The sequence below is a fragment of the Aulonocara sp. 'chitande type north' Nkhata Bay genome, linkage group LG11 (assembly GCF_057382095.1).
Source record: "Aulonocara sp. 'chitande type north' Nkhata Bay isolate Kocher_YH1m ecotype deep benthic linkage group LG11, A_spYH_male_GT1.1, whole genome shotgun sequence".
In the NCBI taxonomy this organism is placed as follows: domain Eukaryota; kingdom Metazoa; phylum Chordata; class Actinopteri; order Cichliformes; family Cichlidae; genus Aulonocara; species Aulonocara sp. 'chitande type north' Nkhata Bay.
Genome location: NC_141354.1, coordinates 25,573,480 through 25,586,945, shown reverse-complemented (window position 1 = coordinate 25,586,945; position 13,466 = coordinate 25,573,480). Strand labels below are relative to the sequence as shown.

Genomic DNA, 13,466 nt, shown 5'->3' with positions numbered 1-13,466 from the left:
ATTTATTTTTTGGGGGGTAATTCTATAATTTTTGTAGTGGTTTGGTTTTTTGGGTTTTTTTTAGTGCATACACTTAACAACCACTTGATTAGGTACACTTGCAGACTCTAATATGACCAGTGATATAGTACAGCCTGAAATCTTCAGAGCTCATACCAATGACGTTGGCTCATTCATTTAGGTTTTTGTTGAGGTTGTCAGGAAAAGTAACCTGATTTCATGATTACTTGCATTATATTTAATTCAGTTCCTATGTTTGTTTGTTTGTTTTAATCCACTTCCCTAACATACAGGTACTCAAAGTAAAAAATCTAAATTTAAATGCTTTAAAAAATTTATGCTAAATCTATCTGGAAATCTGAAGGGTTATATCAAGCATTGTTTTTACCTTTGACTATCATTATTATATATGCGCAGATTTTATTCATTTTCACTAAATGCGAACTCGCTATTCATGTTCAATGTTTTATTTATTCTTGGCACACTCCGGCCTCCATACTTACTTTAACAAGTCATATTCAAAAGAAAACTCGTAACTCGTGTTTCCGGAGCTTTCCCAACAAATTCATTTTCTCTCACAAGTGAAAAACAAAACGTTTCCTTAAGTTATCAGCAGCCCACCCCGCCCTCTTTTAAACTTCGCATTCCTCTAGGCCAATCAGAGTCGAGAAGGCGAAGTGCAAGAGAAAGTTGATTGGTTCATTTAAAAATAACATAAGCGCAACCACGCCATTTAAATGTTTTAAAAGTCGTGTGTTCCTCCTGTTGATCTGAAGTGTGGAATAGGAGAAAGGCGGATAAACTATACGCTTGGTCCACTGTATTTGTCGTTTTTTCAGGTGAGTAGTGAAATAAATGACACGTCCGAATGATGTAGACCGAGTTTGTGTTTTTTTTTCTTTTGCTATACTTTAAACGGTTAACGGTGCAGTCACGTGAAACTGCAACATTTAGCTAACATACGTAGATGTGAATATGGTTTCCAGCTCTGTAAATGTCATACAAATTGTCCATAGTGACAGATATAGTAGTAAAGTCGTGTTTAAGATGAGCTACGATTTTTTTGTATTTAAAAACTAACGTTAACTTTAAGTCACGAGCACTAATCCATCAGCTAATAAGCTAAAATACAATGTTTAACAACAGGTTATTTATGCCTTGTCAAGCATTAGTTTTTACCGTTGTGTGATTGTAAGAATGAAGAATACACCAAAAAACGAGCCTTTCAATGTATTGATGAATGAGAATAATACATAGTTTTATTGTATTTCATCTAAATATGTGTACATCTGTGCTTTGTATTTTTGCTGTGTTTTTATGTTATGAATAAATAAATGAATAGAACTCTGTTTACCTGAATGGCAGGTAACATTAAAAAAAGGATCATGGGATCAAGTGAGAGTAAGATGACTGCATCTGCAGCCATAAAACCAGAGCCAGCCTTCAAAAAGACTCACATCAGTCACCTCATCGATCCTCGCTCCCCCTCAGCTGGCATAGAACGAACACCTATTCAGGTGGGTTACCTGGTGGATCCATTCATATATTTAAAAAAAAAAACACAAAGTCTGAAAAAAATGTACTGTCTGAACTCCAGAAAATGTGCAGTCATTCTTTTTTATTAATGAAGGCATGAACATTTTTACTTTGATCTTGAGGCCCTCTGATCCAAACTCTCTTCTGTACTCACATTTCAAAGACTTTGAAAAGCTTCTTGTTTGATCAGTGTGATATGTCCAAACTATAGAAGGTGTGAGGGGAACAAATGAGACTTTTCACATGCGCTTATACTCCATCTTTCCCAGATGGTGTGGATGAGTGTAGAAAGTTCACCCAAAATCCACATTTTGAAGTTTTCTCCAGTAAAGTATCAGAAAACAGATCCAAGATATCATTGCTTGTCGTTGATCCTTTGTGTAATAAACACAAAGCTGGTGCAGTTTAGCTGCTAAACTTGCATGTCACAACATGCAAGTTTAAAAAATTACCCTCTGATGGGGAATAGGTGGGAGGCACTGATAATTATTGACCCTGCTTTATTCTCTATACTACTTTTGTAAACTGTGGGGCAATCAAACATAAAATAATTGAATATTTTTGCAAGGTTGGGCAGCTTGTGTCCAAAACGTCCGCTGAGATGAAAAGCGAGTGCCCTGTGGTGTTCGGTGATCCACGTTCACCTACCATTGGCATTACCCGCACCCCTGTGAGAGAAGTTATGAGAGGTAAGTAATATATAAACGTAATAACTTTCAGCTTGACTTTTCTCACTTTATTGAAAAAAAAAAAAACCAAATCTAAAAAAATGACTTCCTTTCATTCATCTTTCCAGCAACAGTCGGGTCCTTTGCTCGTCGCCTGGGTATGATTTTCCACAGTGAGGTTGAAGGGAAACTCCCCGAAGGCCGTCAGAAAGGCTTCAGTGGCGCATCAAAGAAAGAGGAGGACTTTATAAGTGAAGAGCTGGCATCGACTGAGCCCCTCCTGAGCCCACAGCCGTCCAGCAACCTTAATGAGCATGCTAACTTACTGGTGCCACCTGTCCAGCCCCCTCTCCAGAGCGTAGAGAAATTGAGTCCTTTTGTGCTTCCTGAAGAGCCTCAGGTGGAGGTGGAGATAGAAACTGAAGCAGATATTAGCCTGGAGGAGGCTGAGGAAGCAAGAGAGTCTCCTCTTCACAAGAGACTGAGCATGAGCCTGATAACCTGCCACGAGGGCGCTCCCTCCCCCCGAGCCTTTGCAGAGGTCCATCATGAAAATATTTCATCCCCAGAACCTGGCACAGAGGTGGAGCCACTTGGGGATGGTGTGGATCACGCTTACGCCCTTCCTTCTGCTACCATTGAAGCAGACTCTCCTGTTGAACCTGCCCCCTCCAACACTGATGCTGATGATTCCCTTGCACAGCCAGAGAAGGAAGAAACTAAAGAGCTCGCTAAAGAAGCTAATTTGCTTCCATCCGGTCCACCATGTGTTCGTGGTCCTGAGCAGCCACAGGCTTGCACCGGCATCCGCTGCCCCACCTTTGACTCAAAGAGCCCCAGCCAGACTGTTTTCAAACCACAGTGGCTGGGAAATGGCTTTCGTCCGTCTGGGCTCAGAGCAAGAGGAGTGCAGGGGCTCGGTGGAAAAGGAGGCTCGTCTCCTCTTGCCGTCCGTGTGGCCGTTAAGAACGTAGCCAACGAAAACAAAGGACAGTCTGGAAAACTGAAGCCGAAAGGTGTGTAGGAAGTTTGTCACCTTTTGATTGTTTATGGTGAGACTGTTCTGCTTTTCCTTTTTTAAACTTTCTTTTTCTTCAGGTACTGAAGGCCGCTCTCCGCTGCAGATCCTCAAGAAGACCAACTCGCCCAGAGACCAGCGCGCTCAGGTATTTGTAGCTGTAATTTACCCACATATGGGCTCATGAAAGCAACATCTGTGTTTTTACTTGTCCAAAAACACAGGAAATTCACGTTTTGATTTCTTCCCAGATGAAGCTGAAGACGTCCACTCCCGACAAGCAGAGGGCTGGACAGATGGACCGCCGAGTGCTGGCTGTGTGTCTGGATAAGGAGAACCGATGAGGCACTGCACGCACTGTTTTTTAAAATGTGCTTTTATGTGTATAGCTTCCACAAACTATTTGTTGTCCTGTATATATTTAACTGCTTGTTGTTGTGTAAATAAAATTTGCAAACCTACTAGAGCTTTAAATTTTTACTGATTAACTCTTATCTGTTATTTGGAGAGTTTTCTTGTTCGTTTTTGTGCGCATTTAATCTTCGTCAACACCTAAATTATATTCAGAAATAACACTTGAAATTTAATATTTCTCCAGTTTGCAAAGATTGCATAGCTCCCATGTCATTGAACTGACAAAGCGTCCTTAGGCAATGGTGAACACTTCGTTGCCCTCGCCTATCAGTGTGAGTGTAAAGTGTCTTTTCTATACCCAAGGCATGCTTTTGAGTGAAGAAAAAGCACTATGTAGCTACCAGTTCATTCAGCAGGTTACCTTGATGTCTGCTGAGTTGCTGTCATGTGATTGGCTGTTTGACATTTGCACTAGCGAGCACTATAGCAGGTGTACCTAATAAAATCTTAGGAAAAACAGACATTTTAGCATTAATTAGATGTAGCCCTTTTTTTTTTTTTTAAAGTTTTTACATTTATTCATTTTTACTTTTTTGTCACAAGGAAACAACAGAAGAGAGAAGGGTGTGGAAAGAGTAACAGGAAATAAATAAACAGCACAGTAGTAAACAGTCTTTCTATACTCTAAATGTTTGACTTGCAGGCAGATCATGTGGCCAGCCGATGATCTGTTCTTGGAGGAGCAGCTCCTATTTATGGTCTTTTTACATGCAATATTCAAAAGGGAGGAATATCGTCATATTTAATCGTGCCACTAGGTATCAGTCCCAAAAGTGTCACTGGGATCCTTGAAAATATCACAACCAAATATGTCCTCTAAAGTGTTTAGTGTCAACATTATTAAAGTCCATTGGCATGCTCGTAGTTTTGTACATGAACTGCTGTGACTGCACACTTCTACACAGTTTGTCCAGGGGTATATTTGTATGATGTGTACCTTCAATCGCTCCATCATCTTCTGGTGAAATTCCCTTTTGAATCTCTGTATTATAATTAATGTATTATAACTTGATAGAGAACTTGTGTTTTGGAGATATTCACATGTACATGAGTATGGGCGGAGTTAAATCTGGATGATAAGATCATCTGTGAGTAATGCCATTATATGGTTCTCCTTAGCTATTAGTTCCTATGAGTCAAGGCCTCTGTGAATATTCCATAAAGGGGTGAGCTGAGGCAACAACCCTGCATCTGTCTGACAGGTGATCTTTATTCTAGCATTTTTACCTGAGGCTATATCATCCTCATTTTTTTATGATTAATTTTAATTGATAATATGGGGATAAAAGAGGTTGGTCAAGGTGAAGGTTTTACAGTGTGGATGGGAGTGAGGCTGATTGAAGCAGTTTGCACTTTCACCTCACAGTAAGAGGGTCCCTGGTTTGAGCTCCAACTGGTGCATGTCTATGTGGGGGTTGCTTGCTCTTCCTGCGTCTGTGTGTGCTTCCTCTGGGTTCTCCTGGCTTCCTCCCACAGTCCAAAGACATATATGTTAGGTTAGTTGGTGTTTTTAAATTAGCTGGATGCAATATGTGAGATAGATGAAGAGCAGATTTTTAAAGATCTGCTCATTTATAAAATCAATCAGGGTTTGTTTAGCATGCAGCTGTGTGTAAAAAGCCTGCAAGGCTTCACATCTGAGCTTGTTAAATGCACAAAGAGCCTGTTTATCCTTAAGAGAAACTACATTCTTATGCTTTTGTCTAGACAACTCAAGTCACGCTACAAATAAATGCTCACATTTTCTCTACAGTGAAATCAAAGAAAACAGAAGCGTGGCTGACATTTCACATGCTTCACTCGTATCTAGAAGGATTTGAATGCCAGAAATAAACATTTAGACTTGTGTAATGCAGATCTTTATTAGATAGTGCTGCTTCACTTTGTACAGTGTGTATCCACTCTGGAAAAGAGCCCGTTTAAATTAGAGTTAGATTGTTTTTTTCATTTTTATATACACAACCTGTCCTTCAAGTTTAAAGGTTTGCATGCAGAGGAAAAGTAAGCACTTATATACACATTCAGATGTACTACTCATAAGCACGGCAGCCATTACCATCCATGTACCACTCATACAAAGAGTCCTGTCCTGAGACAAATGGGTCATCTTTTTATGTAAGTGCTTAGCGAAGCATGAAAATCATTTTATTATCCCATCTGTCAGTTCAGCAGTTTACCCAAAGGACTTTTCAGGTCTAGCTACCGAGGTGTTAGGCCGAGTGATGAGACCCGAAATCCTGGTAAATATTGTCCATCGATCACATACAAAAACACACGCTAATGCAGACATCTGCAAGCTAGAACTCCATTTTAACTAAAGTTAAGAAAATGAACAGGAAGTAAATGTAAGCATCTAGAGAATCTACCAAAACTAACAACAAACAACAGTCTGAAACAATAAAGCTCATATTATTTATATGATTTAACTTATGCTATGATAGAAATCACAGCATGTTAGTAAGTTACCCAACACAACATATGCTTCATCTGGACGTATTCAATTCTATCTCATCCTGTGTGCTACCGTTTCCATTTGGCAACTGTTCTCAAATTGCTGTAATTAATGTGCATCCATGTGAACCACAGTAGAATTAACTACTGATGGGAATGACATTTGCTCAGACCCCCGAACCCAGAATTCCCCCATAATGTGAGAAGAAAGTTTGGAGCGCAACGTGATGGAGAGGAGAGAAAATCTTCACATTACAACCCCGCTCCACCGTTAGATAGGACTTGGCACAATTTGACATACCCTCTTCTCACCCCATGTGACTCCTCATCCCCTCCCACAGACCTCAATTTCTTTATATTTTCTTCACTTCACTAAGTGCTCTCTTTGCAATGAACAGCCTCAGTTCCAGATCTTGAGGAAGCTGTCCCAGGATCCCGTGCAGCACGCCATGCCATCCGTGGATACTCCGATGCAGCTCACTCTGTTGTCGTGACCAGCCAGCACACCTGTACAGCAGCAAGCAGGGAAATAAATGAGTCAAAGGGTCAAACATTTTGAAATAAACTTCCAATTCAGATTTATCTCCCAGTTTTTTCTTTTAGTTCACTTATGTGCAAAACTAAACTTTACAAGGAAATGTAACTAAAAGAATATTGTGTGCTTTTAAAACTAATAATAGACGGAAAATGTAGTTTTAGTCTTTCTTGTTTGGTCAGATTTGTCCAGCAGCATTAAGAGGAGTTGGTTCAAATATTTATTGTCCCTGGGGTGTATATGGGACTGTGTGTCAGGTGTTTGTGTTGCATTATATTACTGTATTGAAACCACAATGACAGAAAGAAGAGAGCAAACTCACTCTGGAAACTAAGTGAAAGGAATATAGCAGAAAAAAGATGGAGAAAAAAAAGTCGAGTAACTCGGTTCCTCACCGACTCTCTCGGCTTTGAGCGAGTCCCAGATGTTGACGTTGAAGTCGTCGTAGCCAGCCAGTATCAGGCGTCCAGACAGGGAGGGGGCCAGAGAGGTCACCCCACACATGATGCTGCTGTCCTGGTAGGTGATGAGCTCCTGGTCAGCTCGCATGTCGTACATCTTGCAGGTGGCGTCATCTGATCCTGTTATCACTGCATTACCGTTGGGGAAGAACTGGAGGAAATAGAAGTGGTTAGAAAGCGTGCCTCCTTGGACAGGACGCGCTGAGAGCTTTGCACACAATAGAAAAGGAAATCTTTTTTTCCCCCTTTGTTCTCACCCCAATGGCGTTGATGTCACTCTCGTGACCTCCAAAGGTCTGTCTGCAGGTGCCCTCCCTGATGTCCCACAGCTTAGCTGTGAAGTCACAAGCCCCTGAGATGAAAAACTTGAAGTCTGGGGACACGCCGAGGGACATGCAGTCTCCCTGGTGTCCGGCAAACACAGTCTTCTGGGTCCCCGTCTCAATGTCCCATAGCACGCTAGAAAGGCAAGTTTAATTCAATTTAAAGTGCAAAAGAATCAATTCAAGCTTTCTTTTGTTCAGTAAATCGAACTATATTCTTACCAAGTGCAGTCGCCTGAGCTGGTGATGATCTCAGTGTCGCTGAGGAAACGACAGCAGGACAGGTAACCTGTACAGCCACAGAAATACCACATGGGGCACTGCAGGACTCATCACAAAGGAGCGTTTAATTTCTGTTTCTTGTCACCTTCCTACCTGTGTGCGCTGCCAGCTCTCTCATGACCTTGACATTCCCATCCTTGCCTTTCAGGTTGTAGATGGAGCACATGTTGTCCAGACCGCCACACGCCACAAGGTTTCCAGAAGGTGCGTAGGCACAGGTCATCACCCACGATGACTTGAGGGGGATGGCATTCACCTAGGTTTACACAGAGGACAGGAGAGCTTGTTTTCAGCCTCTGAATTTACTGTTGTGTATTTAGTTGTCTCACGATGGAAATTTAGATCCTGTAACTTTTAAAGGTATGTGCTTAAGTCTTAATGTTTGAGCGAGAGATGCTCAAGGCACAGTGAGAAGTACCTTGTGTATTTTGGTGTGTTTGAGAGTGAATACACCCTGCAAGGTTTACAACCACGTTTACTTTGGGTTTAGGTATAGCTGGAAACAAAAATTCCTATTACCGGAATTGTAATAGACCTGCCCTTTGGCCTCTCCTACCTTGTTGGTCGTGATGGTGTCCCACACTATGAGTTTTCCATCCTGCGAGGCACTGACACACAGCCTGGGGGAGAAATGTGGATTAAAATCAGCAAAGAAACCCAAAACATGTGAAGCAGAGGCTGTAACATTAAGAATATGCTCCCCCCTATCAATTTACTCAGTTTAAAGCAAATCTAATTTACCATCTCCCTTCTGCATATCTGGACTTTTCTCACTTTCCTCACAATTATTTAGAAAATTATTAGAAAACTATCAGATCTTGGCTGCAACACAAACAAAAAAGCAGGTGTTCTTTCAATTTGTGCAGCATGTTGGGTAATTACTTTGAATCAGTGGACCAGTGCATTGCATAGATCTTGGCAAGATGACCCCTTAGTGTTTTCCTGGTCTTCATCTGGACACGCCCCATCACTGTGATCCCAGCTACTGCCTCCTGCAGTGTGGTATCCTGCACCGCCTTGCGAGCTGCCTGCAGAGCACACACACACAAAGTGCCGTCAGGAATAATATGTGAACACACGTCAGACAGAACAGTATGTGTATTATGCTGGATCTACCACAGATGATATATTGTGGCCAACTTACGGTAATCTGGTCTTTGAGACTATCTGCCTCCTTTCGAAGTTGCTCCATTTCACCCATGGCGATCAATCAATAGTGGGCTGTAGAGAAGATGTCAGAAGAGGCCGTAGTCCTGGGAATAAGAAGGAGAGTTCCGGTGAAGCAGCATGAACAAAACTCAGTCACCAAGAAATCATAAAATCTTTGCCAAGTCACCCGCGCTATCCTTCCATCCCAGAATTTTACCTGCATTTACCTGTTAACCTCCCTACTGCAGGTCTCCAGGTAAGTGCTGCTTTGCAAGTCAAACCACCCCCATCAGCTTTGCAAACTTTTTCTAACTTCGCAGGAACATACAGAGAAACCCACAAGACACACCTACACTCAGACACGCACGCACAGGCAGACCGTATGAATATTCACCCGGTTAAAGTTTGCTCTTCAGACGATGTGAGAGCAAAGATCCTCACCCTCAATGTACACACAAACCAGTATGTCCTGTAATGATGCGTATCAGCTCTCACTCGCTGCCTCTCAGCTTCACGGCAAATTCACAACACTTGTAGAGGAATTTGTGCCATTTAACACTCCAGCTGAGCTCTCATCTGCTGCTGATGGCTATTAAATTTGCTAATGTGATGATTAAATGAGCAATGTTTAGCGGTACAACCAATCGCCTAATGGTCAGACTCATAAAGTGTGACAAATGTAATCAACGCACAACTGAAGAGGCAGCCAGAAAGTCAAAAAGTGGCACAGAGAAGTTCAGATGGAAAAGCACGGCGTTAATTTCTCAGGTGAAGCACCACAATATAAGCAAACTTTAAAAAGAAAACACACCCTTTTCAGTTTCTTGTACAAATATTAAAAGTTACTTCTTTTTCTTTCTAAAGCAATCAGTTTTCATGATGCCATTTCCTTTATCTTACCTTAAAAAGTGACAGGAGGGAATACTTGCGCTGATTTTACCGTTTGCGTCCCTGCAGCAATCTCTCGCTTTCTCTCCCCTCTACTATTTGAATGAGTGTCCCTGTCAAAACACGTGACCAAGTGGATTTGCCTCTAATTTGTTTGAAGTGAAAAGGAGAGGAAGGGAAAGGAGGGAGTGACTCTGTAAAAGAAAGAGATTTGATTTAATTGTTTGCCACTGGGCTTTATGTGTAAAGCTAAAGTAAATGGATGATGGCCTGATGCGGCGCTCCAAAAACACACACCAGCCGCAGCAGCTACACTTTGGGTGTAGCTTTCTTAAACTGCTTACTGATACGTCGTCCCTGAAGTTTCTGAACCAAGGGGGATTTTAAAGCCTTTGCTCCAGATGTGGAAATTGCTCCAGCAATGAGCGTTTTAATGACGCTTGAGTGTTTTAGTCGTGCTATTACCCTTTTGCCATTGTGTTCCTGGGACCCTGCCATTGTTCCGTGTGATTAACTGACTGCTAGGGTGGTGGGATGGTGGAGTGCATTAACACAAACAGAGGGAGAAGTGGAGGCAGAGGGAGGGGAGGCAGGGGGTTGAAATAAGGGGGGGGGGGTGAAGGGTAAGAGGTGAGGCAGGAGAGTGAGTTTTAAATCCTACTGGCTGAGATTTTAAGGGATGCCTTTTGAATCAAATCTGCTCTCATCCGATTACTGACTGCTCTTTGCATCTGGATAAGAGATGGAGAAAGGGATGGGGCGGCAGATAGGGGCATGAGAATGAGGTAGGGGGCAGATGGAGGAGGTGGGCAGAGGGAGAGCTGGTGAAAGGTGGGGCAGGGCCCATCAGTATGGCCAGTGATTCGACTTTGAATCAGAGAGCTCCTCAAACAGTTTCCCTCTTATATTCTTAAAGGGGATGTTAAGAAGTTGTTAAATGGCAGTGAATTATTAGTTTATGTGAAATAACATTTATGTCACTATTAAGATGTTTTTCATTGGCTTTAATTAAACCGTAACACTCAGTTCGCATCACAGTGAAAATGTCTTCCTGACTTCAGCCAAAGCACCTCTCCCTTCTCCACCAACAGTGTATATGACTTCTTGTAAAAGGCACACTGTAACAGATCATTTTTTTCACGTTGCATAAATGCCATCGACCACTTCTCCAACTCTTAAAACTTCAAACAGCCGATGCTTTGATTCTTAAGTTTACACGGAAAATAATAACTGGAATAACTTTACGCAGCTCTGTCATGTAGATTATGTCCGATTGCATTAAGAGTCAGACCACGAAAGGAGTTTGTTTTTTATTCAGATTATCAGAGCATACAATTAAATCACTATTGTATGCTGATCCCATGCAAATCCCTCATCTGCATGTGCTGTAAGCAAAAGATCAAACGCAGCTAAAGACATCGGGTGTGTATCAGTATAAATGTGACATCTCCATACTCGATATTTAATCAGACTGTTTTAATAATCAGCAGGTTTCCAGCTTGAGAAGAACTCTTACACTTCTTTTCTGAAGTGTAGGAATCACAACACTCAAAACAACCACATTTAAAAACGTCACAAATATGGACACATTTTAAAAAGATATCAGCCGGAAATGTGTTCAGGTCCGTTTTGTATGACCCTTGATGCCCATGAAGCATGACACCGCAGCATATCCACAAAACTGAAAACATCAATGTCTGCTGAAAGGAACACATGACCATCCACTTACCAATCGGAGACTGCTATCGAGGTGTTCTGGTAGATCTTCAATCCCTCTTCCTGCAGCGGCCTCTCTCAGGTTGCTGTCATAAGTTCAGCCTGTCTGTTCCTACTCTTTCCTCCACTCATTCGCTTTTGGTATCGCGGACAGTGCGGTATTCCTCACTTGCCTCACTGCTCCTATGAGGAACAAATGAGGATTGGAGGGATGAAGGGAGATCAGCAATGAGGGGATAAACCCTGGGATGGAAGAGTAAGGGGGAGGGGGGGTGATGGTGAAATAGACAGAAAGGGAGAAGAAACAGTGGGTGAAACCAAACAAGGTGCAGAGCATGTCTGTAGGGTCACAAGACATGAGCCGGGGTGAATCCAAGTCAAAAGACTAAGAGATGGAAATCGTGGAGGGGAGGGAGAAGAGGATAAATAGAGGACCTGGGAACATGGCTTTTTATGGTGCTGAGATAGTTTTCAAAAGATCTATGACTGACAGGAGGGTTTGTGTTTTGTAAACCTGAGGTGAAGCTAATATTAGAAAGTGTATGGGCAGAGGGGGAGATTGGCAGTGTAAGGATCAGACTGGCTACAATGATAAAGCAAGAATAACTGCAGGATTAAGGGGAATGGATGATTCTTACACACAAGCAGACCAACAACCATGGGCATTTCCTGACAGTGTGTATGTAACAGAGTCATAAATAACATTGTTATAATTACACAAAATGTGTTCTAAACCCCCAAACTTCTCCTTTTATACCTGACTTTTAGGACCTCCAAGCCTGTAGTTGTGTTCATTATCAGTTAGAGCCCCTCCTCATTCTTTTCTTCTTCTTTGGTGCAATACTATAAATACAGTGTACCCCTTTTGCCTCTCCCCTTTTTCTACAATTCCCCTGTGGGAGAGGTGGGTGTCATTTCTTTCCAGCACCTTAAAGCACACATAATTCATATTTAACTACCCTGATGTTTATGATTGCGATTTTAATTCAGTTATTGTCATTATTGAGCCTGTTTTTGTAAGATGTTATAAGTGTGTAGTATGTGTGTGTCATAAATGTGTTTTAGGCGCCATAAATGATAGCATGAATATGTATTCCTTGCTAGCTTGGGAGCTGTGGTGGGTTGAGCTAATCCTCTTCCCCACTGTCTGTATTTGGTCGTAGGAGCTGGAGTGGGCAAATTATTTACTTGGAGGTCTTTCTTTCTTTTACCTTTTTTATCAGGTATGTCAGATTTCATGTTGTTTTTGTTTTATCTTATGTCAAATATGTTACGTGTAAATGCATATTTTATGTTTAATGTAAAAATAAATGCCACCGCCCTTTTTCTACAATTCCCCTGTGGGAGAGGAGCTGGAGTGGGCAAATTATTTACTTGGAGGTCTTTCTTTCTTTTACCTTTTTTATCAGACACAACGCAGAATCACACCGGTTACATGTAGAGCGTGCGCCACTATAGCTGTCTCCTATGTTCTTTGTCATCTAAAGGTAGAGATAAAGAGCCACAATATCCCTTCGGTTTGCTCGAGTTCTGCCCACACATCTAAATTTAGAGGTTTCTGTTGTCACTCGTCTGTTGATGTGCCACTCCACAGCTTTTGCACATTATCTAACAGAGTAAATCACCTGTGTTAGTTACGAAACAACGCAGCTTGCACTCACGATCATGACATTGCATTGTTAGGCAGAGAGCCGGATCGACGAGAACAGACTGCGTTTGACCCAAAAGGCCTGGGAGAAAGTCACCGAATCAGGTGCTGAATCCCAACTGCATTATTAAAGGGAGCTCCCATTCCTTTCTCCCACTGAGGTTTTCACATGGATCAGGAGAGTCACTTTATTGAGAGTTACTTTCTGTAGCTGAAGTATGTTCATGAAAAATGTATGGCAGCGCTATTGTACTGCAGTGTCTGTAACTTCTCCTTGAAATTTGTGTCAAATACCGAGTGTCCTCTGAACAAGAAGAACACATTCAAATCCTAAACTAGTCCTAAAACAAATTTGCTTAGGGGTGTTTACAAGTACA

General features: G+C 41.9%; 2 protein-coding genes across 5 annotated transcripts; one reads left to right on the top strand and one right to left on the bottom strand.

The window, feature by feature from the left end:
• Nucleotides 1–565: 565 nt before the first annotated feature.
• Nucleotides 566–3,683, top strand: cdca3 (cell division cycle associated 3). The gene is made up of 6 exons (XM_086311394.1): nt 566–839; nt 1,366–1,517; nt 2,105–2,225; nt 2,333–3,220; nt 3,303–3,370; nt 3,474–3,683. Exons 2-6 carry the CDS (start codon nt 1,386–1,388, stop codon nt 3,564–3,566), a joined length of 1,302 nt encoding a protein of 433 aa, XP_086167520.1. The 5' UTR covers nt 566–839; nt 1,366–1,385; the 3' UTR covers nt 3,567–3,683.
• Nucleotides 3,684–4,284: 601 nt separating this feature from the next.
• Nucleotides 4,285–11,641, bottom strand: gnb3a (guanine nucleotide binding protein (G protein), beta polypeptide 3a). Of its 4 annotated transcripts, none has more exons than XM_086311395.1 (10): nt 11,455–11,641; nt 9,738–9,919; nt 8,833–8,941; nt 8,571–8,716; nt 8,245–8,308; nt 7,782–7,944; nt 7,629–7,695; nt 7,341–7,542; nt 7,018–7,234; nt 4,285–6,594 (listed from the first exon to the last, which is right to left on the bottom strand). In XM_086311395.1, the coding sequence occupies exons 3-10, from the start codon at nt 8,887–8,889 to the stop codon at nt 6,488–6,490; spliced, it is 1,023 nt and encodes a 340-aa protein (XP_086167521.1). In that variant the 5' UTR covers nt 8,890–8,941; nt 9,738–9,919; nt 11,455–11,641; the 3' UTR covers nt 4,285–6,487. The 4 variants fall into 4 exon arrangements, with proteins under 4 accessions (XP_086167521.1, XP_086167525.1, XP_086167524.1 ...); XM_086311399.1 differs by having other exon boundaries at nt 9,738–9,838; XM_086311398.1 differs by lacking the exon at nt 9,738–9,919.
• Nucleotides 11,642–13,466: the final 1,825 nt, after the last annotated feature.

Bases quoted from the DNA above. Each gene is read 5' to 3' on its own strand.
- cdca3 (XM_086311394.1), top strand. From the start codon at position 1,386: ATGGGATCAAGTGAGAGTAAGATGACTGCATCTGCAGCCATAAAACCA. The intron at 1,518-2,104 runs GTGGGTTACCTG...TATTTTTGCAAG, and splicing joins TAGAACGAACACCTATTCAG to GTTGGGCAGCTTGTGTCCAA. The intron at 3,221-3,302 runs GTGTGTAGGAAG...CTTTTTCTTCAG, and splicing joins TGGAAAACTGAAGCCGAAAG to GTACTGAAGGCCGCTCTCCG.
- gnb3a (XM_086311395.1), bottom strand. From the start codon at position 8,889: ATGGGTGAAATGGAGCAACTTCGAAAGGAGGCAGATAGTCTCAAAGAC. The intron at 8,717-8,832 runs GTAAGTTGGCCA...TGTGCTCTGCAG, and splicing joins GTCTCAAAGACCAGATTACC to GCAGCTCGCAAGGCGGTGCA. The intron at 6,595-7,017 runs GTGAGGAACCGA...GCTGCTGTACAG, and splicing joins GCTCAAAGCCGAGAGAGTCG to GTGTGCTGGCTGGTCACGAC.